We start from the raw sequence: 27,469 nt of genomic DNA, 5'->3' as shown, positions 1-27,469 counted from the left end.
GGGTGGTCCGGGGAGAGCAGGTGCCGCTCCCAAGCCTCGCGCCGAGGAAGATGGAGGAGGGAAGGCTGGCTCCCTTTTAATGCCCCGACTGTGGCCTCTTTTAAAGGTTTTTATCTGTGAGCTGCCTTTGGTCTCTCCGGGGAGAAAGGCGGGATATAAATGAAATACATAAATAAATAAAACTATCATGAGCTTTTTTGGAGAGATTTGTTAGAGGGGTTTTTCTTCTGAGACTGACAGTTTGACTTGCCCGAGGTCACATTGCGGGTTTCCATGGCTGAGCAGGAATTTGAACCCTGGTCTTCAGAGTTGTAGTTCAACCCCTGAACCACTACACCACACTGGCTCTCCCTTGAGCCCTTGTCCTTAAGAAAAACAGATGTAAGCCAAGTGAACTGGAGTTGTTGTTGATAATGATCTTCCTTCTAGAAAGACCCTATAATTTTTTATAGTGCATATGTAATAGTTATTAATGGCATTATTACTACATGGTAGATTATATTCCAAAATGGTTGTGGGGCACTGCTGTAGTAGAGGTTGCTTTGGAAAATCATAATAATAATAATAATAATAATAATAATAATAATAATAATAATAATAATCAGCAGCAGCAGCAGCAGCAGCAGCAGCAGCTTTATTTGTATACCACTTTTCCGTGGATGATCAAAGCGGTTTCCAATATCAGATTAACAATACATAACACATCATGACTCTGCTTCTCTCCCCTCTAGATGGTGGTCAGGAGGAGGGCTCTTCTTCTTGGCAGGCAGAGGCCTGTTGTTTCTTGCCTGCTTAAGACTTGGGCTGAAAGTAGATGGAGGGGAAAAGCCAGCTCACCCCCTGGCTTCACATGGAGTCCATACTGCTCCCTCCCACTATGAGAATGGATGTGCCATAACAGAGCAATCACAACTACAAGCCATGCTGCACCATTATTATTTTTCTGTTCCACTGCACATGCATGCACACAAGCACATGGATGCTCCGCTAGCAGCAGCCAATCCCTCCCTCATTCCACACAGTCACCAGCCTATTGGACAGCCCACAAAACCAACTACTTGATCACACAGTTGTTAGACTACACATACAGTATATTAGTCCACCCAGTGGACGCCTCCTTTTATCTTGTTTGCTCCCTGTAGTTCACTGACTGGAGCAGAAGTTTGCCACCATGGAGGGCCAGCTCAGGAAGATCCAAGGCAGCCTCCAAGACCTGAAACAACAAGTGTCTCTCCAGCCATGATATCTCCTCTTTCCTTTACATATCTCCTTTCTCTCCGCCCCCCCCCCCCATGGCCAATGTAGGGCTGACTAGTTTGTTAATGATTTTATTAAATCAGTGTTATTGTTGATAATATGGTGTCATCATTTTGTTTCACGGGGTGTGTGATGTGTCAGTAATGCTGCTGACCACTAATGTGATCTATTTGTAAGTGGCTACAAAAATAACTATGGCAAGTAATAGTGGTGATGCCTACCTGGCCCCTTCCACTGTCTCTGCACTGGCACACAGTCCACAAACCAATGTGATGGCTTGCTCTTTCCGTTTTGAATAGGCACAATCAGGGACTGATTGATTGCTTGCTTTTTTGCTCTGATGTTAAGCCCTAAAGTAGCTTGGGACCTTTTTCCTGCCATTTCAGCCATGTGTGTGATCTGCGCATGTGAGTTCTGAAACAGGTCAGGGCCATTTCAGCCTATGAAGCAAGATCTTGGTCTCTTTTACTTGTATGGAGCTAGAAGAGTGTTTGTATTATAGGCCAGAAAACTGCTCATGCCTGACAATTACAGTTGGCCCTCTATATTCACAGATTTTTTTATCCATGTATTCAACCACTTATGGTTTGAAAATATTCCAAAAAGGTGTAAATTCCAAAAAGCAAATCTTGATTTTTCTATATTATATAAGGTATACTATTTCACTATGCCGTTACGTTTAATGAGACTTGAGCATCCACTGATTTCAGTATCCATGGAGGGTTCTGGAACCAAACCCCAGCGGATGCCAAGGGCCTACTGTAATTACTCTATGCCAAATAATGCAGGTACTAGGTAGAAGTAAAATAATATTCAATGATGAACCTTCAATTGCAGTTAGGGTGCTGTGAAAATATCAGCTTTGGTGCAGTCAGTAGGAAACATCGATACTGTGTTATACTTAAGTTTCCTGTAACAAAAGAGTTAAGTATTCCCTCAAACTTAATAAAAATAAATAAGTAAAATAAACCACCCATACACAGTTTTAGATTAGCAAGTCCTGATTTGTACCCTGAGGAATTCCCCCCCCCACACACACACATTCATTCAAATCTTCCAAATGATGACATTTTGATATGAAATTTTGTGCATGTGAATGAGATCACACAGTCATTTTGACTCAGCTTCTGAACAGCTGTCAGATGGTTTTAGGCATTCAGTCGATTAGTCCCTTGGTGTATCATTAGTTTGTTCAGTCTTGCAGTTATGCAAGTCAACACTTTCGTTATTCCAGAAAGGAAATATTTTTAATATTGTGTAAAGGTAAATTAACAAATAAGGGCTGTTTCAAATCTAAATTGCAGATTAGAACACTTGGAACAATAGAAATGCTAAATCTAAAAGAGTTTGGGAGTGATGAAATGCAAGCGAATCAGGTATTCACTTTTTATAAAGGTTTAAACGTGTGTGTGTGTGTGTGTGTGTGAGAGAGAGAGAGAGAGAGAGAGAGAGAAATGGATCAAAGGCATGGCAGTGGCATAGGACAGTGATCCCCAAACTAGCTCCAGCTACCACCCCCTTTCTTCTTGAGTGACAACGCTAATGCCCCGCCATGTGTATTTCTTGATAATTAGGTCTACTATTCTACTGGAAATTCCAACAACCAGTCCTGGCCACTGATCGCTTGGGAGCAGCAACTGAGCAGCTGGCTAAGCAACAACTGAGAAGCTTCTTGCCTGTGCACTCAGATGCAGCTCAACAGTAACATAACCGAGTACAGACAAGAGGCTTTTTGTTCACTGCTTGATTAGCTGATCAATCACTGCTCCCTTTACAACCTGGGAGAAACACAGGAGAAGCTGGCTTTCGCTCATGCTGCCCTTCCAACAAAGGCCAGTGCATGCAAGAGGTTTCTTAGTTGCTGCTTATCCAGCTGCTTGGTTGCTGAACAGGTACAAAGGGAGAAGCTTCTCCCTGGTGAGGAAGGACTCTCAATTCTCCTTCATCAGGGCAAAGAGGGCGTAGCTGGTGTGTGTGTTAGAAAAAATATTCCTTTAAATAATTGTGAAAATGTGAAGTCAAAGGCTTTCATGGCCGGCATCCATAGTTTTTTTGTGGGTTTTTTGGGCTATGTGGCCATGTTCTAGAAGAGTTTCTTCCTGATGTTTTGCCAGCATTTGTGGCTGGCATCTTCAGAGAATGATTGCCTGGAAAGGAGTTGGGTATATATGTTGTGTGACCTGGAAAAGCATGAGTGATTTGCATGTGTACTTCTCAAATAGTGGGGCGGGGCCCCCAGGGGGGGCGCTAGGCTCCGTAAAGGGGGGCGCGAGGCTCTGTAAAGGTATGTTAGGCAGAGGTGTACGTATAACAATTTTATAGACAAATGATACTATTTACAGTCGCGCGGGGGGTGCGAAATGTTTTCTTCTTCCTAGGGGGGGCATGACAGAAAATAATTGAGAAGCACATGGCAGGCCTCAGGGTGGGAGTCTGCAAAAGAAGATTTGTGGCTGCTTGATAGTGCTCATTGTCTGCTGGGAGATTTCTCATTTGCATTTGTTGAGTCTTTATCTTGCTATTTTTCAGAACTGGTAGCCTAACCTTGTTTACTTTAAGGGTTTCTTCTTTCCTGTTGAAATTGTCCAGGTGTTTGTGGATTTCAATGGCTTCCCTGTGCATCCTGACATGGTAGTGGTTGGCATGGTCCAGAACTTCAGTGTTTTCAAACAATATTTTATGCCCAGGATGGTTTGTAGCATGTTTTGCTACTGCTGATTTTTCTGGCTGGCCCAGTCTGCAGTGTCTCTCATGTTCCTTGATTCTGGTTTGCACGCTGCGTTTGGTGGTCCCTATGTAGACTTGTCTGCAGCTGCATGGTATGCGGTAAACTCCTGAGGCTGTGAGAGGGTCTCTCTGGTCCTTGGCTGAGCAAAGCATTTGCTGGATTTTCTTCGACAGTTTGTAAACCATTTGAAGGTTGTGCTCCCAGATCCCAGATACTCCTCCCCATCCTTTCCCAGAGGCATGTCTTCCCCACAAAGTCTCCTCCCAACACATACACTGTTTCTTCTGCTACCTCTTGTCTCAACTTGTCTGATGAAAGAAAGCAGAAGCAGCAATGTGCTCCAACCTGCCAGCTAAGTCCTGGCAAAGGCCAAAAAGCTTAAGCAGAATATCAAATCTGAAAGAACCTTTTTTTTTACTGCCACATCTTCCCTGCTGGCAGATGTTTTAACTTCTTGCATGTCAATCAGTCCCAAAATGGCACTACTCTGGGTTACAGAAGCAATGCCCTATGCCCAGCCTCACAAGTTTCCCAACTACCATTACCACTACTAGCAAAAGATATAGCTAAGGGAAAGAGTTTGCACAGGCAGTTGAAGAGTGGCACCACCACACAAAGTGATCAGTGAAGCTGTGCAGTGGTTTTAAAGGATACTGAAAAGTTTCATGCAACCTTCATCCCCACCATGGTCCTAAAAGTTGATGGTTCCCTTTTTCTATCTTGCACACCAATACTTTGGCTGAAGTCTCCCTTGACACCCCCTTTTCCCTCTTACCACCCCCTTTCTGCCCTCATTTCTCCTCACCAACCCCTAGGGAGGCGTACTGCCCATGTTGGGAATCACTGGCACAGGAGAAAAATCCCCCCTATGCCATTTTCCAATTTCTCATTGCCTCTTGAAGCTGTTTTGTCATGAAGGGGGGAACATGCAAGCTCTAACAGACAGAGTGAGAGTTGGATTTAAAGCTGGGGTTAACTCTCTCTTTCCCAGGATTTCAATCACAATTGTATTGGCCCCAGCACCTGCTTTTTATTCAGAATAAAAAGCAAGAGATTATGGCCATTGATCTCACCAGTCATATCTAGTTTAATCCACACCCAGAAGGCAGAGGAACTATAATTCCATGAATAAATCTCAGTAGACAACAAACATTTTAAAAAAACTTTGCAGAGGGGTAGTATTAAACTTTCAATGTACAGAGCAAGATCCAGCAAAATTTAGCTATGGCTAACAATCCTCTGCACATTTACTATGCTGCAGTTCCCACTGAAACTTAAATCCAAGTTAGTATAGTATGTAGAAGTTTACATACCAGTGGACTGGAGCAAGCCATGGGATTCTTTAAAAACATGAATTTTAATGAAATTTGGAGATTTTCTTTGATTTCCCCCCTTCCCAATGGCATTCATATAATAATAATAATATATCTAAGTACCAAGGGTTCTAAAAGGTTTCATACAAAGCTATCATTTTTATTTTATTTTATTTAACCAGTGCTGGGTTAAATGGAGCTAGCTATCAAAGACTGGGAGAGTTAGAAATTTGGATTACAGCTGTGGTTGTGGGATTCTGGAATTTATAGTCCAAAGAAAGTAACTTAACCAAGCTCTGATCTCAGAAGGTGGCAGAAGATGATTTGTTTCCTCTTAATTATTGTTATTTTCAGTACTTAGCTGTGTATTTTAATAATACTTAGCATTTCCCTAGCACATCCTGGGTATTCAAAGTGCAACAGTAGTTAAACTCTCAGTAATGTTTTTTTATAAACCTACTTGACTAGTATTATTATTTCCATATTGCCCTCCCTTACCAGCAGAATCTTTGCAAAATCCATTCATTTTCAGAAGTCACATAACAGATAGCTCAACAATATCATGGCTCCTATTGATAGTGCCTCATATTTAACTACCATATATACGCAACTATAAATCGACCTCATGTATAAGTCAAGGGCAGGTTTGGGGGCCAAAATAATGGATTTTGATATGACTCATAGATAAGTCAAGACTAAAATTTAGGAGCACGTAATATCTAAAGGACCGAAGCAAAGGAAAACAATGCCAAAGATTACAAAATTCATAGTAAAGGCTATATGGATAAAAAAGTAAAGGGGAATCAGTGCTTCCAGGACAGATTATATTCTTGCCTTTAACCAGGGGGTGGTTCTTTTTAAAATAAGAGTCAAAGTGCAGTACTTACATTGATCTGTGGATAAGTCAGTTCAGTTTTTTGGGGTCTATTTTTTGATTAAAGTCTCTACACTTATACATGAGTATATACAGTAGCTTTGTGGCTGCCCAGAGCAATAATAAAACTTCCCAGCAAGAAACTGAGCAGCAGAAGGATCTGGTGCATGTACAGCTGAGCTTGAATTGGACTTGGAGATGTGGTGCACTTGACACAAACTCTGTACTGAACAAATAAGATTCTTCTAAGCATTTCCCCTTTGCTTAGTTTTGAGCACACAGTCTTCTAACGTACAGGACAGTGGGACTTTATGGGTCTGAATCTTTATTGTGACTGGGGAAAGCACAACACAAACAGCAGTGAGGAAAACAAGGTGCGCATGAGAACGCGAATCTGCCTTCATGAAAGAACTGCTGTACAGCTGCCAGTTTATTCCTGCCCAGGAGCCAAAGTGAGGCCTGAGAAGGGAGTATGTAGCCAAGAGCTTTCCTACTGTGATGAGAACCACACGTAAGCCATGGATCTTTTGGAACCACCAATCAACTGTCCATCCCCTTTCCTTTATTTTTCTTTTGGTGGTAAGAGAGCTTACATGAAAGGGTCTCAAGGGCTGTCACTGCTGAGTGCCAGTGACACCGAATAATGCAGCAGAACACTTGTGTCCCTGTTTAGCCTCTGCTCAGTCCCTACTGTCTGCTTTTATACTGTAATGATCTAGTGGTTTATCATTTGAATGACTGCGTGCTATAGATTTACATCTGACTGTTTAGTCAGGCGCAACCATAGCTTTCAAATACTGATCCACAGATAAACAACTGCTTTATTTCCTGATGCTAAAATTTTGTGCAGCAACACAGCCATGGTTTGTTTTGCTAACTAATGATTAAGGATTATAGGTAAGGTTGAGCAATACTGTGCCACTAAAACCATATTTAAAAAGCAAACTTTTGAGTTTTCCAGAGTGTGTTCTTTTTTGGTACAGTATCTTACCATGTTGTTCATTGACAGAAGGGTGGAACACAGTTGAATCAGGAAGGGGAAAATTCTCTTCCCTATTGCAGCCTCTTATGTTTGCCCCAAACTGGGTCTGGAGGGCTGGGAAATCCTGGTTTTCTAGCAATACAGAGGGCTGGAGTGGACAGAAAATAAAGTTATTCTGTGAACACCACTGGGAAGCAGGACTTATCCCAGATTGTGAATTGATAAATTACAGTTGTTCACTGGCCATGATTGGGATGGGAACCCATAGTTTGTGTTAACTATTGTTGAGTATTATGTCTGTGCTAAGCAAACTGTGGTTAAAACAGCTTTAGTTTGAAGGTATCTCTAGGTATGGGCTAAACTCATGAAGCTAAATTATAGTTGTCTCTTTACTTAGTCAATCCAAATCAGGATAAACACAGTGGCCATGACTGGAAAGAAACCACATATGTGTGGATAAGTGAAACTGGAAACTGTTTTCTTGCCTACTGGCACCAAATTCTATACAACAAGAAGTGATGGAACTGACTTGGTTATGCTTGAGTCAAAAATGAGAAAACAAAGTTCTTCCTTGTACTAGAATCAAGTCCTGTCTCCTTGGAAATACAGTGGGCCCTCCACATTTTCTGGGATTAGGAGCATAGGACCCTTGAGAAAATGGAAAAACTGCAAATAAAAAACCCACTCTTTTTTTTTTAACTGAGAGAATACCTCTCTAGGAATCTCTAGGTTCCCCAGTGCAACTCTGTGGTCAACATCTGATAGAAATTGACTGTAGACTCATGCTTAAGGACCTACAATTGCCTAGAGAAGTGTTTTCTCTAGGAATCTCTATGCCATCCAGTGTGACTCTATAGTCAACCTCCAGTAGAGTCGCACTGGAGAATCTAGAGATTCCTAGAGAGAACATAGTAATCAAATCTGTAAATAATCTGCCAGTTCTGTGGAAAAGGAGGGATATAAAATAATCCACTCTCTTTTTCGGTAGTTTGGAATGGCTGAGGCCAGTAAAACAACCTTGGGGTCCACATGGAGCCTCCTTGGGGTCCACATGGAGTCCCAGGCTACACTTTGCTCTCCCCAACTTTTGGACTTCCTAGTGGTCAGCTGGATATCAAGAGGATGGACTGGATCTAGATTTGGTCATCATTAGAAGACCCTAGCAATGACTTACCATAAGTTAGTTATGATCCAACACTGTGTGTTCCTTTTCCTCACTAGGTTGATTAAGGCACATGATGCATTAGAACTGCTGGCACTAATCTTAGGACCAAAACACACTGCAGAATTAATCCAGTTTGAGACTGCTTTAACTGTCCTTGCTCATTGCTAGGGAATCCTGGGAATGGTAGTTTATTGTGGCAGCAGAGCTCTCTGACAGAGATGGCTAAATGTCTCATAAAACTACAGTTCCCAGAATCCCCTTACACTGAGCCAGGGCACTTAAAGCAGTCTCAAACTGGATTATTTCTGCAGTGTGTTTTGGACCTTTGTCTTGTTTCTTCCTGAATGGTGTGTTGAAAAGGAAAGACATGAATGGCACCTAAGTGCCCGAAGGAAGAAGGGCAAGCCATAAATGTTACAAATATTTGGTGAAATTCCTCTTCCTTGGAGATCACTCTTCCAAAGTTGATTAACAAAGGAAGTGGCAAGATAGAATAGGGTATTATTTGATTAATCCATTTGGCAATTCTGGGTGCATAACTGAAATACTTAAAAATATTGCATATTATATATATTAATCAATTAAAATACACTCAATTTTTACTGTGATTTTTTTGTATCTGTAGTGTTTTTAAAAATAAATTTACTGCTTGTTCAAAATTCACTGAGATCATTTTAGAGATTAGTTAACAGATTTTTTTTTCATTTTTCTTGCCCAGAATGGAGAGTCATGTAATGAAACAGAAGAGGAAAAAGATTCAAACAAGTCAGAGATCAGCGTAGTGTTTGAAATTGCATTGAAGCGCAATATGCCTGTTAGCTTTGAGGTAAGTTTTACATGTCACTCTGTTGTAAACAAAATCCTCTTGCTCTGTCCAGACACACAATGAAAGAAAACATTATTAGGGATATGCTTTCCTGAACACACACACTGCCTCAAAAAGTAATGGTTGTTTATTTTGATTACTATTAATTGAAAATGTAATGGCTGCATTCCAGGATGCCCTTACTCTGGGTGTGTTTTTTCTACACACTGTTGCTCTAACAACCATAGATACATTACACCTGAGCAGATAAACTGTGCTTAATTTGAACCTTTATAGCTAGTGTATGAAGATGATATACATAATTTAAAAGTATATGATGATGACATTACAGTGGACCCTTCCCAAATGTGGGGGATCCATTGCCCCCTCCCATTGTAAAGGGGAAAACATGTATGCTCAAACCCCATATAAAACAATGGATGCACATTCCCGTGTGTGCAGCAAGGGCGCTAGTGTGGCAGTTGCGCATGCCATTATTTTAAATAGAGCTTCTTTTCCACGTAAGATTAAAGGCCATGTAAGATTAAAGTGTTGATGCACTGTACACTTATCCCTTGACATTCGTGGTCTTGCCATTCATGTCAATCAATTTTTTGTGAACGGCAAACGCAGAGGGACAAAATGGCGTATGCACCCAGGGCGTGTTTCAATTCAGGCTAATGGGGCTTGAATACTTGCCATTTTTTGTTTTTGTGGGAATGGTCGGGGGGGGGGGGCTCCGGAACAGATCCCCCACAAAAAATGGAGAGGCAACTGTAGTTCAAGATTCCCCATACCTTAGCTCAATAATTAACCAGCACAGAGATTTCAGACAGGAAATCAGACTAGGACTTGGAAGGGCAGCTATGAAGGAACTAGATATCCTGAAATGTAAAAATATATAAGTGAATGCTAAAATCAGGATGGCCCATGTTATACTATTACCAGTTTCTAAGTATGGTTGTGAAAGCTGGACAGTGAAGAAAGCTGACAGGAGGAAAATCAATTCATTTGAAATGTGGTGCTGTAGAAGAGCTCTACTGATACTGTGGACTAATAAAAGGAGAAATCTATGAGTACTATAGCAAATCAAACCTGAACTATCCCTAGAAGCCAAAATGTTTAAACTGAAACTGTCATACTTTGCACATTTCTTGAGAACACAGGACTCATTAGAAAAAACAATTATGCTTGGTAAGGTAGAAGGCAGTAGAAAAAGAGGAAGACTGCATTCCAGATGGCTAGACTCAACCAGGGAAGCCATGGGCTATGAGTCTGCAGCATCTGAGCACACCAGATGAAGATAGGGTGACTTGGAGGTCTCTCATTCATAGGGTTGTCAGGTTGAAATTGACTTGAAGGCAGTTAATAACAAAAAAAATAGTGTGTCTGTTTTTAGAGTTCTTTAAAATTGGGATCAGAAGAGAGAGATATTTTTTTTTCCTGAGGCAAAACTATAAACTGAAACATCTAAACTAAAACATGACACTCACACATGAACATGTACATATTTGTAGCTTATATTTACCATGTAAGTAGTATAGTGGGCCCTTGGTATCCACTGGGGTTTGGTTCCAAGACTCCCCATGGATACCAAAATCTGTTGATGCTTATGTCCCATTATATACAATACATACATAAAACATAAAATAGCAAAATCAAGGTTTGCTTTTTGAAATATATATATACGTGTGTGTGTGTGTGTAGAGAGAGAGAGAAAATTTTCAAGCCATGGATGTTTGAATCAGTGTAAAAGAATCCATGGATACAGAGGGCTGACTGTATTTTAATATACTTTACTCATGCCCACAACAACTGTGTGACACTAGTACTTTTTGTATGGATGAAAACAGGCTTATTTTTCAAACTTGGCAGGTGCCCTTTCTCCAACTGAAACACTATGTTCAGTGAACCAGAGTGCCTGTCGTGCTCATTTCTCAGAGAACGGTGAATGTAATGTAAAGAAACTGGGTAATACGTGGTTATCAATTTAATCTGTATTTCTATGTTTAATGTGATTTTTTCTAGAAGAAAATCATAGAATCGTAGAGTTGGAAGAGACTACAAGGGGGTCATCCAGTCCAACCCCCTGCCATGCAGGAAATCTCAATCAAAGCATCCCTGACAGATGGCCATCCAGCCTCTGTTTAAAGACCTCCAAGGAGGGAGACTCCACTACACTCCAAGGGAGTGTGTTCCACTGTTGAACTGCCCTTACTGTCAGGAAGTTCCTCCTAATGTTGAGGTGGAATCTCTTTTCCTGCAGTTTGCATCCATTGTTCCAGGTCCTGTTCTCTGGAGCAGCAGGAAACAAGCTAGCTCCCTCCTCAATATGACATCCCTTCAAATATTTAAACAGGGCTATCATATCACCTCTTAACCTTCTCTTCTCCAGGCTAAACATCCCCAGTTCCTTAAGTCGTTCCTCGTAGGACATGGTTTCCAGACCCTTCATCAATTTAGTCGCCCTCCTTTGGACACGCTCCAGTTTCTCAATGTCCTTTTTGAATTGTGGTGCCCAGAACTGGACACAATATTCCAGGTGGGGCCTGACCAAAGCAGAATACAATGACACTATTACTTCTCTTGATCTAAACACTATACTTTTATTGATGCAGCCTAAAATTGCATTGGCCTTTTTAGCTGTTGCATCACACTCATGTCCAACTTGTGGTCTACTTGGACTCCTAGATCCCTTTCACATGTAGTATCGTTCAGCCAGGTGTCCCCCATCCTGTATTTGTGCATTTCATTTTTCTGCCCTAAATGTGGAGGCATTATCTGAGCCACAAGCCCAGGCCTACTTAGCTTTCTAGTCTGTTCAGGTCATTTTGAATTTTGATCCTGTTCTCTGTTATTTGGATCCAGATTAATTCGGTTTCAATTAGTTCTCATTGAAATCAGTAAGACAAGTGGTTCACAATTCACTTACCAACCTGAAATAAGCCATTTCTGCATTTTACTTTATTTATGTATTTATTTTTACAGAAAGGCTTAGATAATAACTGGTTGACTTTAGGTTTAATCTAAACAGCGTTGGAAGCCCTTTCTTATTTTCCTCCAGTGACTCATCATTTTGTAACAGACCACAGGATTTGGTGTTTGTAATAGGATTTTAATTTAAGAACTGTTGGTATTATTTTGTGTCAGGCATGCATTAAAACTACATGATAATTTGCAAAGCAGCCTGCATCTTTGTACTATGAAAACCACAGACTTTATTACATCATTGCGTGTTATATAAGTTAGCAAACAGTTACGATATTTCAAATTTCGTGTAAACAGCTTTTCAGAATTTCACAATATCTGGAGAATGGGTGGGGTATAATGTAACTTGGAGCCAAGTTCTGCCCAGTGATGTCAGCAGCACTGGCTGAGGTTAAAATCTTGCCCTAAATATTTAGCCCAGTGGGATCCTACTATTGTCTGATCCCATTTTCCCTTAGTGTAGGGAGTCAATCCTTATGCTGAGTCTTGCTCCTCCCATGAATTTTTGAGGCAGGGCTTCAAGAACTGTCAATCAAACTTCACCACCTTAAGTGGGAGAGCTAGACCCCCCTTCAAACAGGACAAAACTTTGCTTCTTTTGGCGCTTCAGATTCTCAGATTTTGTGGAAGAGGATGACACACTCTGTTGTTCTGTTGTATTTAAATAATATTCCTCTTTCTTTAAAACTCTGCAACCCTAGTGGGGACAGATAGTTTGTTTGGGGGGGTGGATAGAGCTCACAGCCCTGATTTCTCCTCTGACAAGGAGGCAAAGGGTGGATGGGCTGAGGCAAAGATGCCCACCAGACAAGCATCCAGGGCCAAGGGGTTTCCCCACAGACAATGGATTGCTAGTTAAATAGACACACTTCCTCCTGTATATCCTCCCTCCCTGAGGGCATGCTATTCAACAACAGACCAACACACAGGTTAACATGTAAATCACTTCCTCCCAACCAATGGGGTGGGTGGGTGGGTGGGTACGTGTGCACCCACCCCACACATGTCCATGCCACCAACCTCTCAAGATGCCAGCCACAGATGTAGGTGTAATGTCAGGAATAAACCTTTCTGGAACGTGGTCATATAGCCCAGAAAACCCACAGAAACCTAATGTAAGCCACTTACTTCCCATCCTTATATACAGAGTTGTTTGAGAGGGGTCTACTTGATTTACCCAGAAATGGTGTATCCTTTTCCTTCTTGGAATCTGCATATTGTCTTAAGAGCTTTGATGGAGGATCTCTTTGAATCCTTGAGGTCAGTAGATTTGAAATTCCTTACTTAGAATGTATTGTTTTTGGTGGCTGTTACATTTGTCTGAAGGATCTCTGAGCTGAGAGCTTTGTTGGTGTGTAAGGATCTGAAGATTTTTCATAAAGATTCTGTTATTCTCTGTTTAGATTCTTCATTTATCTCTAGGGTGAATTGAACTTCTCACCATGCTCAGGAGATTGTACTGCCCTCTTTTTGCCCTGATCCTTGGGCTCCACAGGAGAAAGTATGACACAAGTTGGAGGTGTGTCTCAGGTTCTCTTTGGAGAGAACTAAGGATTTACAAAAGTTGGATTATCTCTTTGTTTCTTTACAGGAGTCTACTAAAGGACAGTGGTTTTCTTCTACTTGATCTCATTTGTTGAGGCTCTGCATCAAGTTAGCTTATGTTCACAGCTCCTTGCTGATTCCTAAGGGGATTCAGGCACATTCCATGGGTAGTGCTGCCACTTTGGTGCTGTTGGGTACAGTAACATCTTTGGTGGAGATTTATGGGGTAGCTATTTAGGGGTCTCCCTTGTTTTTCACCAGGCCTTATAAAACTGGCAGGTTTGCTTCTACAGATGTGTTCTTTGGCAAGCGTGTCTTGCAGCAGATTCTGTCCTTATAACTGTGGGTATAAAAATTACCCATCCTATGGGTTGACCACTTGTGTAGATCCCAGCATAAGAATTGCAGTCCACACTTCATATCCAGATCCTCTCTCCTCCCCCCCCCCCCCGCGCGCAGATGCCAAATGCTGCGGGAACTCAAGTCCTGTTGGTTTTCATGATGGGGATAAATGGAGCAAGATCATCTGTGGATACTCAAGTCCCTGGATGGCAAGCTCACTGTTGGGGCAGGCCGACTGTATTTCCCCACATTGCAGAAAAATACCGTGTTAAATACCGTGAAGGTTCCGTTTCTGCAGTAGTGGAGAGAATCCTTTTTGCACCTTGTTAGTGGGAAATAGTATTTTGTTTGTCATTGGCATTGTTTTGCTTATGTCTGGAGCCTGTTATTCAATCTCTGGGATGGGGGATCTAGTCCTTCCACTTATAGTGGTGAAGTTTGACAGTTTCTTGAAGCCCTGTCTCAAAGTTGTATGGTAGGAGCAAGACCCAGGATAAGGATTCCCTCCTCACTACTGCAGAAAATGAATCTTCATGGTAAGTACCAATGTTCCAGTCACCCTTCTTGCTAAAGTGGAGCATCTTATCTAATATCTTTTAGAAACAAAACACCATAAAAGTATTTAGTAAATTGCTTGGTTTTAGAATTAAATGCTTAAAGATCAATGTTTCTTATTAGTCAGAAAATACTTTTATTCAGATGTTGCTGCTGTTCATGTAAAAATGTAAGAAGGTTCCTGTGATATCAAATCAAATGTTCCTTCTAGCATCCGGTTTGCTCCAGTGGCAAACCATTTACAAAGTCGGAAGGTAGTAGCCCTGTCCTGTTATGGCTGTCCAGCAGCTGCCATTCACTGGTAAACTGACTTTCATTCTGGAGGTAGATATTGACTGTTTTGATTATTAGCCAGTGCTAGAGCTGTCCTCCATGAATCTGCCTAAATTCTGTTGTGACAGTTTTACTATGTGCTATTGTTTATGTTTACAGTTTCACTCAAAAGGAAAAGACACTACAGTAATTTTACAGCTTTATGATGGAGTACATATTTTGCATGCAAGATCCTTAGTTCTGTCCTTGGCATCTGCTAGTCAGCATCAGTAGTATTGGGCTACATGGGGAAGTGGTCCAACAGTGTACAACAACATCTTACGTTTAGTATTTCAGTGTTAAACCAGAAAGGAAAAATTTGGTGTCGAACAGGGCTGAGTGAAGTTCAGCCCATGGGTAAAAAGAACTGGAAAAATGAAGATATGGGAGGGGGGCTCCAGAATGCCCATACATGCCATCTAGGGGACATGTCCACCACATTTGGAGATCCCCTGCCCCCCCCGAACAAAAACAATTTTTACCTTTTTTTGCCCGCCAAATTATTTACTAGAAAATGCCCCCTAGGGGATATAGGGCACATTTCCATCATATTGTGCAGCCCATGGGCCAGTTTAGCCTTTTTCAAAAAGGAAATGAAAGTAGTGAACAGGAAATTACTTCAGCTCACTTCCTGTGTTTTTTTTAAACTTCTCCTGAGATAAAATGGCCCAGGACGTTTCTAAAATATGGTGAAAATGACCCATACTCGCTAACCTAGAGGGTATTCGGTAACACAATTTTTTTTTTATTTTTTATTTTTATTTTTTTTGCTTTTGCTTTTGTTTTTCTTTTGGGAAGCAGGTGTGGTGGAGTGATGTGGCCCTCCAAGGTCTCCTGAGTCTTGTACAGTTTCCCATCCCCTACATACAAGATACACCACATATGAGTGCTTTGTGCAACATAGTCACACAGTTCAGAATGGGTCCACCTACACTACTCTAGCAGGTTTGTTTAGGTATTTATTTCTTTGGAGCATCAGCATGATGTCAGCGCTTGCCCTGTGCTTGTATCAATGGTTTGATAATGTTACAAATATTGCTAAGAGCTACTGATACAAGCACACAGATGCATAGGTTACTTTCTTTGGACTACAGTTTCCAGAATCCCCAGCCAGTCTTACTGGCTGGGGATCCTGGGACTTGTGGTACAAAAAAAGTAATTTTACGAAGTTGTGTACAAAAGTAACATTAGCTGTGGCAATAGTGGAGGGTGAGTCCCATAAGGAGTAAAACAGTGGCACAGGGGATGTGTGTGTTCTAATGCCAAGAGGGAGTGTTCACGTTTATCAAGGAAAATAGATTTAAAAAATAAGGAAGGATTATTGAAGAAGTGGGTCACCTTGCATATGTTTTTTTTAAATGACTAAATGAACATCATGTGATATAGTAGGTATTCATTTATTCCTTTATCATACAGAAAAAATCTCCAAAATGGCACCCAGCCAGATAGGAATGGTGGATGAAGGAATGTGCCATTTGTTACTGTTAGCTATTGGTTTTTCTACATAACAAACATAATTGCCCATGACAATTGCACAACAGCTCTAGGCACATCATCAACAGTGCAGAACATGCTTATGGCTGAAATTGTAGTTCTAGTTTCTGGCAATGATAACTCTATTCAGAGTTTCATCCGTCATTGGGAAATGCAAAGTGTTGACAAATTTCACACATTTAAGCATTAGTAACAGTGGTAGCTTTATTTTACAACTGAATTTTTAAAAGCCACTTCCAGTAATTGTCTTGTTTGTATATTCAGTTTTATTGTGGCATTGCTACTGCAGCATTCCCTTACCAATTGTGATATTTTGTCATTTATATAGGGGCCTAATATGGTGTGCTACATATCCAGTGGAACAACTCACTATCTTTACAGTGGAGTCTGGAATAGGGCCTAAAGGCCAGTAAAGTGAGCATACCTAGCTTCTTCTACCTTTTTTCCTATTAGCCATTAGGAGAGATGCTTCCCTTTGGCACTGCAAATTAGGAACACTACTGTTGTAATTCTGACATGTGGTGATATATGTTGTAAATAATTTTGATCTCTTTCTCTTTTTCCATATGCAACAATCATCTGGTTTTATTTTTGTAACCTACTGGTGACAGAGAAAAAGTACTATGAACAACTGGAGTACCCTTCCATTTATGAAAATGCCTACTGATAGGAGAAAGAACAAAAAGAAAAGAGAATCTGAGTCAAAGCCCTTGTCCTGTATCTGGCTTCTGTAGCCAGAATGTCTGAAGGGGCACAGTCTTAGATAGCCCATTGTTTCTTTGATTTATTTATGGCAAATATAACTGAAGAGAGAAATTCAGAAGACGGCTGCAGTGAACTCTTGAGCAAACCTCCTGCAGTATGTGTAGGTCTGTCTCTCAGGTGCATTAGCTTTGTGCAGCTGAGTTTGTTCTCTCTAAGTTCTAAAGAGCAAAGGTAAAATATCAACATTGCTCAGGTGATGAATGGAATTAAATTATACCTTACCTCAGTAATAATAAATTCTCAAACAGGTTTGCTCAGTTAATGTGAATGGTTGAAATCAATAGGAAGCCTACTGATTTGTCCTTGCAAATATATCCAGGCTTATTTTGGATTCAGAGCACAGCTGAGGAGAAATACTAAAGCTGTGTTGGAGACTCATTGCTTTACCATCAAAGAATATTCTTTGAATGCACTGCATGAGCAGTCTCTGGCTAGCACTCATTTTTTTCAGTAAACCTTTGAATCCAAGCCCTCTAATATCATGAGTTTCTCCCACCAAACACACTGGTTTTTAGATCTTTGGTTTTATGATATCTCTGTTGTATACTGTAGTCTCCTTTCAAGAAGTTGTCTTTGCAAAAAATAATTTAAAAAAAGCAAAAGGGAATACTATACTGTAAATCAGTGATGAACAATCTCGCTTTGCCTAATTTTAAAAACATTACTGAAGCTCTTTCCAACATGGCACCCACCATATGTTGGACTACAAACCCCATTATATTATTAAACTTGGCAAAGCCACGGCCTTTGGTGCCCAAAAATGATGGAAAATTTTCTGTCAACCTGATGGGTAGGAACAAAGGGAACAGGTGTAAAAGAGAGAAGGTATTATTAGATGGAGAAATGAGAAAGCTTGTGGCAGAAAAAAACAAGAAGGAAACATTGTACTTCCACTCACCTACAGCATGCAGCCATCAGCAGAAAACTCCCAAAGGAAAAGTAATCCTTGAAGGAGGGAGAGTTCCCCACCCTGATACATGTACTGGGAAATAAAATATTTGCAATAGCTGCAAGCTTATGATAATGGAGAGTACTATTTGCTTTTTATGCCATGGACATTTTTCTAACATCACTTAACAATTCTGCTTTTAAGATAAAAGGAAATTTAAATCTGGAACAGAATCTAATCTCTTGATTCTGTGCAGGATACAATCTACAGAATCCTAAGTATCCTTGAATACCTTTGCAATTCAGTTTGAAATACAAATTCAGGTATAATCTAGTCTAAGAACACTTATTGTGAAGAAAACCACATATATATGTACATACACATATACATAACAAATTTCTATAGCACTTTCAGGGCTTCAGTGTACAGTGTATCTATTTGTAATACTCAGATAAACGTGTAAATTTAGTTGGTATTATTGTCTTGCAGATTGAGGATAGAGAGGCAGACCAAAAATTGGAAAATGTTTGTTTTTTGGAGGGTTTTGCTTTAGCCTATGGCACCCAGAATCCACCAGACAGCATAGCCAGTGGCCGTGCTACAAGGAGAATTCTGTATTGTGGAAGAATGTTGTTTCCCAGCTTTGGGACAGATTGAAGCTGTGAAAGAATGGCTTGCCTAAGGCTCATGGTAGAAATGAGATTTAAACCAGGAACTTCCTGATTTGTATCTTAGGCCTGAAACAGATGGGCCAAATGAAGTGGCTTCCAGCCACTTTGGAGACGTGGCATTCAAATGATGCATGCCTCCAAAGCTGTCTGAAGCTGTGCCGAAGCCATGTTCCTTTGGACCAGAGCAAAAAGGAGCTGACTCTTGGTGATGCGGGTTGAGTCCTGTGGCAGCAGCCTCCTTTGGGAGGGGGCCATGTGGTCAGTGTGGTGCTGACCCTCTTGCGGTCAGAGCAGATTCAGGCTCCTCTTTTGCACCTGTCTGCTCCAGCCCTTAGTCTCTCAGTCAATACACTGGTATGTCTCTAAGTAGAAATTAGTGGTATTTCTTAGTAAGCATGACTAGGAACAGATTTTAAGGGTGTTCTTAAAAATAGTTATAATGTAATAGAGTGACTGTGTTGAAAACCACAATTAGTAAAATATTACTCTTTGCAACTTAAAATTCTTTATCAAGCCTATTTAATTACTCTGATTGTCAGTCTTCCCATGTATGGTGGCCACATATTCTTACAAATGTGTTTAAATGTATGTAGCAGAAGTGAATCTTTTAATTATTTTATTTGCTTATCTTTTCTTGGCTGATAGGTAGTAAAGGAAAGTGGGCCACCACACATGAAGAGTTTTGTTACTCATGTGTCAGTGGGAGAGTTCTCTGCTGAAGGTGAAGGAAACAGTAAAAAGCTTTCAAAGAAGCGTGCTGCAATAGCTGTCCTGGAAGAACTTCAAAAACTTCCACCTCTTCCTGTGATTGAAAAACCAAAACTTCATTTTAAAAAACGTCCCAGAACAATATTAAAGGTAAGGATCTTTGACGCACCCCAGTAGTACCATTCAGTATTATTTCAGTGTCAGACTTTCCCATCCTTTCATTATGTAGAGAGATCTTGTAGCACCTTTGAGACTAACTGAAAGAAAGAAGTTGGCAGCATGAGCTTTCATAGACTTCAATCTGAAAGCTCATGCTGCCAACGCCTTTCTTTTAATTAGTCTCAAAGGTGCTCCAAGATCTCTCTATATACTGATTCTACACACTATCTCAGCTATATCTTTAAATTCATCCTTTCATTGTTTTTTGTTTACAACACAATCAAAGTTTTTAAAGTAAGCTAATTTGAGGCATTTTTTAAAGATCTCAGGCCACAATGATTACAACTGATGTTCTTTTTCTGGGGTAACAAACCACTCTTCATAAAATTTCTCTGTGGCTGCCAGTTTTAAGAATAGCTTGACCACTGACATCAACTTTTCAACTTTTTATTTCAATACTGTACTTCTGATCATTTTAACTGGTACCTGAAAGATAAGAGCATGCATGACAGCCAAATCTCTGATGGAAGGTATCAAAACTCAGAAACCAAAAAGACCTGGTGGCCCATATGGTGAACCTGAGTGAAGCCTTCAGACTAGCCTGAGAGAGCCTGCTTCCTGCTAGCTAGACCACTTTCCTATTGGCTGCTTTTCCCACCACTGCAGCAAGCCTGTAAAAACTTCACAAGCTCATGAGAAAGAGCTGTTGGCTGAGTTGGAAAAAATGACACCAACTATCCACCCACACCCCACTCAGCTGCAGACCACAAGTAGAGCTGCAAATCTGAGGCCATTTCATTTCAGAACAACTATATTAGGGTCGCCTCTTGCTGTCTCTATGAAAACCTGGGCAGTAGCATTCTTCAGGAGCTGTAGCTCCTGAACCTACATGGGGAATTTATCAGAACTTGGATTACTTTGGCAAAGTCATCCAAATGACTGTAGTTGGCAGATGAATTTTAGGTGGCCATAAGAAATGCTTGTTGCCAAGGATACTAGATTCTGCAGTGAAAACTTTGAATCAAGGAGTACTCCGTGACTATGTACTGTTCCATCAGAGGAGAACTAGAAACAGGCCCTCTGCCTAATTGTAGGATTCAGGAACCACTTTTTCACGAGCCTCTTCCTTGTTGGGATTTAACTTCCATTTGAATCTCATCTCATCCAGCCCATTATTGCTTTCATGCAGCAGTCCAGTCTTTGCACAAACTTAAGAAGGTTCCATCTCATCCCACAGAGTAACTGCTATGGATTTAAACAGTAAGCTCCCAGTGCTATTACTGTCTGATAATCCTGAAGGAAGGAGTGGAACCACTGTAATAAATGCTCCTACACCCAACCCCTGAGACATTGCAGGAGGCACCCATGGTAAAATGTAGCAAGAGATCAAGGAAATCAACAGTATTACACTGACCCCATCTCTCCCCTTAGATATATAGTCAACCAGGCTGATTTCTGTACTGTGCTCAGGCCTAAAGCCAGATTGAAATGGGTTAAATAACTCATGTCATCCAGGAATGTCTTCCGCTGATCAAGAATGAATGCACGTGAGGCTGATCCGTCAACGCAGGCAGAAGCCACTCCCCTTCTTGGCCATGTGGGGCCTGGGAATAAAGGGCAGTAAACAACAGGAAATAACATTTCAAATCCATTAGCACCAGAAAAGTATTTTGATATGTTATCCAGTGGAACCAAAACAAAGACAGTACTGTAGTGTGTTTTGGGACTCAATATATCAACTTTTGGGGTGCCTTCAGATTTCTGTATTTGCCCCCTCTATTGCTCATGTTTATTAACCAATTTTGACCAAACTTGATATTTGCACTTAGATTGACATCCCATTGTCATATCAGTTTGGAACTAATTGTATGGGTTTGGGGTTTGGGATCTTCAGCTTTTTCAGCTTTATTGTCATATGGGTTTGGGATCTCCAGCTTTTTGTGAGGAGGGGAATTACTGGTTTTGGTTCATTTTAAATGGAACATGATATGAAATATATTTTAAAGATTATAGGTGCTACTACTCAAACTTTTGTTCCATTCAGATCATAAGCAAAATGATCAACATCAACCCAGGCAAGACCACGTAAATTTCCTAGTACTATATACAATAAAATAACAATTTTAAAAGTTGTACTGTAATTGCCTATAACATTAATGCAATGGTACCTTCAATGTTTCCCTGTGTCCTTTAGGCCTGTTACAGACAGCCAAAATAAAGCTGCTTCGAGTCACAGTGGAGGTATGGTATTTCAATGATGCATGCATCCTAAGAGTCCAAAAGCTGCACCAAAGCCACGCTCCGGTCCTAAGGACTGGAGTGCAGCTTTGGTGTGGCTTTTGGACTCTTAGGACTCATGCATCACTGAAATATCATACCTCCAAAGTGAGTCGAAGCAGCTTTATTTTGGCCTGTCTGTAACAGGCCTTAGAAGGAGTTGCCTTGCAACAGAAAGGGGCATATGAAAGGTGGTGCTTATTTATCTGCTACCAGCTGATTCCCCCCCCCCTTGAAACGTGTTGTTGTCTCTCTCTATTCCCTTCCATATCTGCCTATGGTAATGTTCTGGACTTCCCTTTGCTTTACCATGGGAAAGTTGAGGCAGTGTAGGGGAGGAGAGTTCCTGGGAGAAAACACATGATGGGGAAAAAGCTAAGCACTTAGTTCTGAATCTGTTGTTGACAAAGCTGTTTTATCCTAAAAAGCAGTGATTCTCTGACTTCTAATTGTAGATAATAACAATGCCATATGTTAAGTATAGCTAACAAATGTATGGCATGTACCCAGACATTATTATTAGGTGTTTTTTAAAATTGTATTTAATTAAGGATAAACATGATTAGAAATTGTAGTCTGTAATAAAATAACATAGAATCCCTTTTTCATGGATTGCATTTGCATTATGGGTCCTATTCACATTAAACATAGATAACAGATATAGAAGAGAGATAGTTACTCCAAACAATAGGTAGGTGTTATAAAGTGTGCTTGCTATAAACCCGTGATATGGAGTCTGTGGATCCTACTTTAGCCATTTTCTTCCCAAGAGATCCTGTGCCACCAGAATATTCTTATGAAAGGCAGCAGTCCTCACATAAAGTCTTTATGACTTTCATTTCATGAGGAGGTTTGTTTGTTCTATTTTTGCCATTACCATGTTTTGAAAGATGTCTTGTGCTGAGACAGAGTAGTCCAGCTGCATCCAGTTAGATTGTTATGGGCTCATAAAGTTCATAGACAAAGCTGAGCAATAGTCTGGGTCGCAGCAAAGCAAAGCTAGCTGCAGCCTTGTCATCTGCTCGACACTGATGCACCAATCTGGCTATGAAAACAGCACTTGAAAAAGCTAACTCTGAAGACTGAGCCAGATGTTCAGTGGCATATCCAGTCCAAAGAAGTCAGATCACCTCTGAACAGCTGTAAAGCAGCAGTACTGTGGCAGCTCTTAATTTGCAGTGGAGCAGTGGCAGATGGAAGAGGTGCTTACCCTTTTCCCTGCCTGCTGATTTCTTCTTGTAACCCTCCCCCCTCATTTTTTTTTCTTTAATAGGATCCTAATCACATATCTGTATATCTTGGGGGAAACTGTCATGGACAGCACATTGCAGGGGCACAGCAACAGCCAGGAATTCCCCCTCTGTCATCCATTGCGTCTGCTGTACATTTGGGGCTGTCTTATGCTTTGATTGTGTATTCCTGCATGGCAGGATGTTGGACTTGATGGCTCTTGAAGTCTCTTCCAACTCTATGATTCTATGATCTCGAAAGGTTTGTAGTTGTCTGGTGAGTGACAAACCAGTACATCTGTATTTCCAACCCTGTAACACAGAACAAATTGTCAGACCACCTTTGCCTATATTATTCAGAGTAGCAGCACCATCTCCCACATTTTTAATCAATATTACATCCTAGGTGCTCAGTAAAGCTGGAGAGCCAGTCTCGTGTAGTGGTTTGAGTATTGGACTAGGAGCCTAGGAGACCATGTTTCAAATCTCTGTTCAGCTATGAAAACCCACTGGGTGACCTTCAGCAAGTCACACTCAGCCTCAAATTGGGCAAGTCACACCTATCCCTGATAGGTTTGCTTCAGGGTCACCATAAATCAGAAATTACTGTACTTGAAGAAAAACAACAAACACCCTTGATGAGATGGATAGGCCTCTTTATCCTGTTTTCCTTTAACTCCTTTAAAATCAGATGAGTATGTGAGAACCAGTCAGCATGATATAGTGGTTTGAGTGTTGCACTACAACTCTTTAGAGCAGGGTTACATTCACTGCTTGGTCATGGAAACCCACTGGGTGACACTAGGCAAGTCACATTCTCTCAACTTCAGAGGCAGACATAGGCAAACCACCTCTAAATAAGTCTTACCAAGAAAACCTTATGATAGGTTCACTTTAGGGTTGCTATAAGTCAGAAATGACTTATACAGTGGGTTACCCCAGTCCTCAGGTCAAATAAGCAGAGAGACATTCCAAAATAACTGATTTGAAAATAAGATGAACAAATGAACTCTTCCCCAGTTAAATATACCAGTAACCTACACATACCTTGCTGAAGTAGTTTTTGGAGAAGGGGACACCTTGGATACTTAAGGTTGCCTTGCCTCTTTGTTATCCAGATGAAATAGAAAATAAAGGCTGGAAAGCTCCCAGAAAGGGAAATTCATATTGACAGATCAGTAGCCTGAGTAAAAGCATCAATATAAACTCACTTCTTCAAGAAAATGTACTTGTTCACATGCATTTCTGAAATGCAGTGGTGGTGGTTAGATTTTCCACACTACAACTGCAACTAAATGTCTAATTCAGCAACTAAAAACTTTTATATAAGGGCCACCAGTCTCAAGCTGAAGTGCTTCCTCCTCTCCTTTCCTGTGTTCACTTCCAGAAGAGCCTCCCTTGGAAAGTTTTAAACCACAATTTTCCTTGTGATATCCTGCAAGTCTATATGGGGCTATTCTGAAATAGCTGCTTAAACCTCCCCCTCCCCACCGCCCAAATCCAATTGTTAGTCCCTACTAGAATAGACTTGTTGAATCTATGAAATTTATGTCAGTGTTGATTTACCAAGTTCCCACTGGGAGAGTGTGACTGCTGTAATTGAGATTAAAAATTGAATTGAGGCCTCAGCCCCATCAGAGTAGTATGATTCATTCTGTGATTCTGAAATTGTTGATAGGAGGCCTGGGAAGCTGAAATAGCATATCCACAGTTAAAATGCTTGCTTGCTTGCTTTTTTATTATTGTTATTTTAGATCTCGCCATCCTCCCAACAGAGAAACCAAGGCTTCTTAAAACATAGATATAACAGAAAGTCCAGCTAAAAAGAGCTCTGCTTTCACATGTTAAAAAGCCAAGTCCCATCTAGCAGTCCCCTGCTACAATAAGGAAAAGTGGTCTGAACTGAAGGGCTGTACTTTACATCTAAGACATAAGAGTGGAGCTTAGGAAGACAAGTCATGGCCTGGAAGGATATGTCATTATCTAAAGTTTGAACAAAACAAATGATCTATCCATGGTCCTACAGGCATTGTTTATATTTTTCTTGCTTCTCATGAATTCTGGCCCATCGCTGGCTGCTTTCATGTTTGATTGTCTTCCTCCTTCTTTACCCTAATTCACATTGTCCCCTTGGCTGTTATTTGGACCTGCTGACTGCTGCCTCAAAACAAAATATTTTGGCTTATAGGAAATATTTGATGTACAGTATTGGTCCACTCAGCCTGGAGTCCTACTGATATTGTTGTTAACTGCCCTCAAGTCAAGCTCGACTCATGGTGACCCTGTGTATGAGACATCTCCAAGACCCTATATCCTCTGCCACTGTGCTCAGGCTCTTCAGGCTCCGCCCTGTGGTCTCTCTGATTAATAATAATAATAATAATAATAATAATAATAATAATAATAATTTATTTCTAGCCCGCCCAATCACAAAGAATCCGGGCGGGTTACAACAATAAAATACATCACATTACAATGGAGTTTAAAAAAAAATCAAACCCTAGACCTACCGCCCCCCTATTCCCAGTACTAAAACAGAATTAAACAGTAATAGTATAAAAACGTTAAAAACGTTAAAGACATTAAACAAAAAAAATTGGCAGAAAGATAGGCAGGGAAGAATAGACAGATGAGGGGACAAATATCTCTATATCTGGGGAGGGTAACTAAGTTGGAAAGGCCTGCCGGAAGAGATCCGTCTTAAGTGCTTTCTTAAAAGCTGTCAGAGTGGGCATGTGACGGATCTCCTCTGGCAGGTTGTTCTATAGTTTTGGAGCAGTAATAGAAAAGGCCCTCTGGGAGACTGATGTTAGCCTAGATTTTTTTGGCTGTAGTAGATTTCATCCAGAGGACCTTAGTGTGCGGGACGGACAATAGGGAAGAAGGCATTCCCTCAAGTACTCTGGGCCCAAGCCATGTAAGACTTTAAAGGTAATCACCAACACCTTGTACTTTGCCCGGAAACTAATAGGCAGCCAGTGCAGGGACTTCAAGACCGGTTTTAAATGGTCATTCCTAGAAGTTCCCGCGATCAATTGATTGAGGCTAACCATCTGGTGTTTTTTCTTCCCCTCTTCCTACTACCTCTCACCACTCCTTGCATCATTGTTTTTTCTAGGGAGTGCATTCTCATGATGTGGCCAAAATACAGCAGCCTCAGTTTAGTTATTGTTCCAGGCTTGATCTGTTCTAGGCCCCGTTTGTTTGTCTTTTTGGCTATCTACAGTATGCTTAGTCCACATTCTAGCTCACCTTTTCCAAGAGGAAAGCTGGTTTTCTCTCTCCATGTGCTTTGGTGAGATCTGACCTTTTAAACTTGGGATATTGTTGTGGATCTTGATGGGAGTGGACAGAAGCCTAATTCTCTTTAAGTGCTGGGTGCGGCGTGCGCCAAATTGTTTATTTTTATTTTTAAAAATTGTTATATAGTCAAGGAGGATTTGGAGTACATAGGATAAGCTGGCCTGGGAACATTGTTAGAGGGGGCCCTTTAATTTTCCACATTTTCTTTTCCCTTTTCCTTAAGGGGCTTATGGGTACTTCTGCTCAGAGGAAGTGAGTCAGAGACTTGCTCTGAAAGGAGCTAGTCTACATAACTATAAGGCCAGTGAACTGAACTCAAGGACAGAGTTTGGGGACAAAGGCCAAGCCATCAGGGGGTCTTTACACTTGTGCTTAGCAGGGGAAACCCACAGTTTTGTTCAGAGTTTCCTTAAAACTTCTCAATATGGACACTGAAGGGCCTGCTGCAGTCACCTGCAACACCTGTGGGATGTTTGTCTTCTTGCCTAGGGATATGGGGAACTTTACCTGACCCAAGTGCAAGTTGGTAGCCCTCTTAGAATAGAAAGTACAGCAGCTGGAGGTCCAGGTCACTACACTTCAGCATCATAGGGAGGAAGAGGTTTTCCTGACCAGAACGGACCAGATGGTCCTGGACAGGAAACACACAGAGGAAATTGCTGGGGAGGAGGAGGTCACTTCACACACAACAGAAGTAGATAGTTGGAGGAAGGTCACACACAGAAGTAGGGAAACCAGGGAACATTCTGTAAGCTTACAGCTACAGAATCGATTTCAGTCTCTCACTACTATCAAGGATGATGAGGAACAACAGCAGGGACAGACCTCAGGGACAGAGCAGGGGACCCAGAGAGCTCCACCAAAGGGAATGGCCGCTGCTAAGCCTCGGAGGAGGCATGTGGTGGTCATCGGGGACTCTTTGCTGAGAGGCACTGAACCAGTGGTTTGTGGGCCTGACAAGATGTCTCGGGAGGTGTGCTGTCTCCCTGGGGCAAAGATCTGTGATGTGACAGAGAGGCTGACAAGACTGGTCAAGCCTACTGACCATTACCCCTTTCTTTTGGTTCATGTGGGAACCAATGATACTGCAAGGCATAGCCTTCAGAAT

At 41.1% G+C, this 27,469-nt stretch overlaps 1 protein-coding gene across 18 annotated transcripts in view; it reads left to right on the top strand.

The window, feature by feature from the left end:
* Positions 1-27,469, top strand: part of STAU2 (staufen double-stranded RNA binding protein 2) — a 256,673-nt gene that overhangs the window by 46,822 nt on the left and 182,382 nt on the right. For 17 of the 18 annotated variants that reach the window (XR_006103436.1, XR_006103437.1, XR_006103438.1 and 14 more), the window contains 2 exons: positions 9,038-9,145; positions 19,331-19,543. Coding sequence is in view for 14 of the 18 variants with exons in the window: in XM_042462315.1 (XP_042318249.1) it covers positions 9,038-9,145; positions 19,331-19,543 (321 nt within the window). In the remaining 4 variants the exon portion in view is untranslated. The remainder of the gene's footprint in view (positions 1-9,037; positions 9,146-19,330; positions 19,544-27,469) is intronic. The other variant, XM_042462313.1, reaches the window with a different exon arrangement.

The sequence above is a fragment of the Sceloporus undulatus genome, chromosome 4, assembly GCF_019175285.1.
Source record: "Sceloporus undulatus isolate JIND9_A2432 ecotype Alabama chromosome 4, SceUnd_v1.1, whole genome shotgun sequence".
Classification (NCBI taxonomy): Eukaryota; Metazoa; Chordata; class Lepidosauria; order Squamata; family Phrynosomatidae; genus Sceloporus; species Sceloporus undulatus.
Note: the sequence above shows the minus strand (reverse complement) of the source record. Positions and strands in the feature narration are given on the sequence as shown.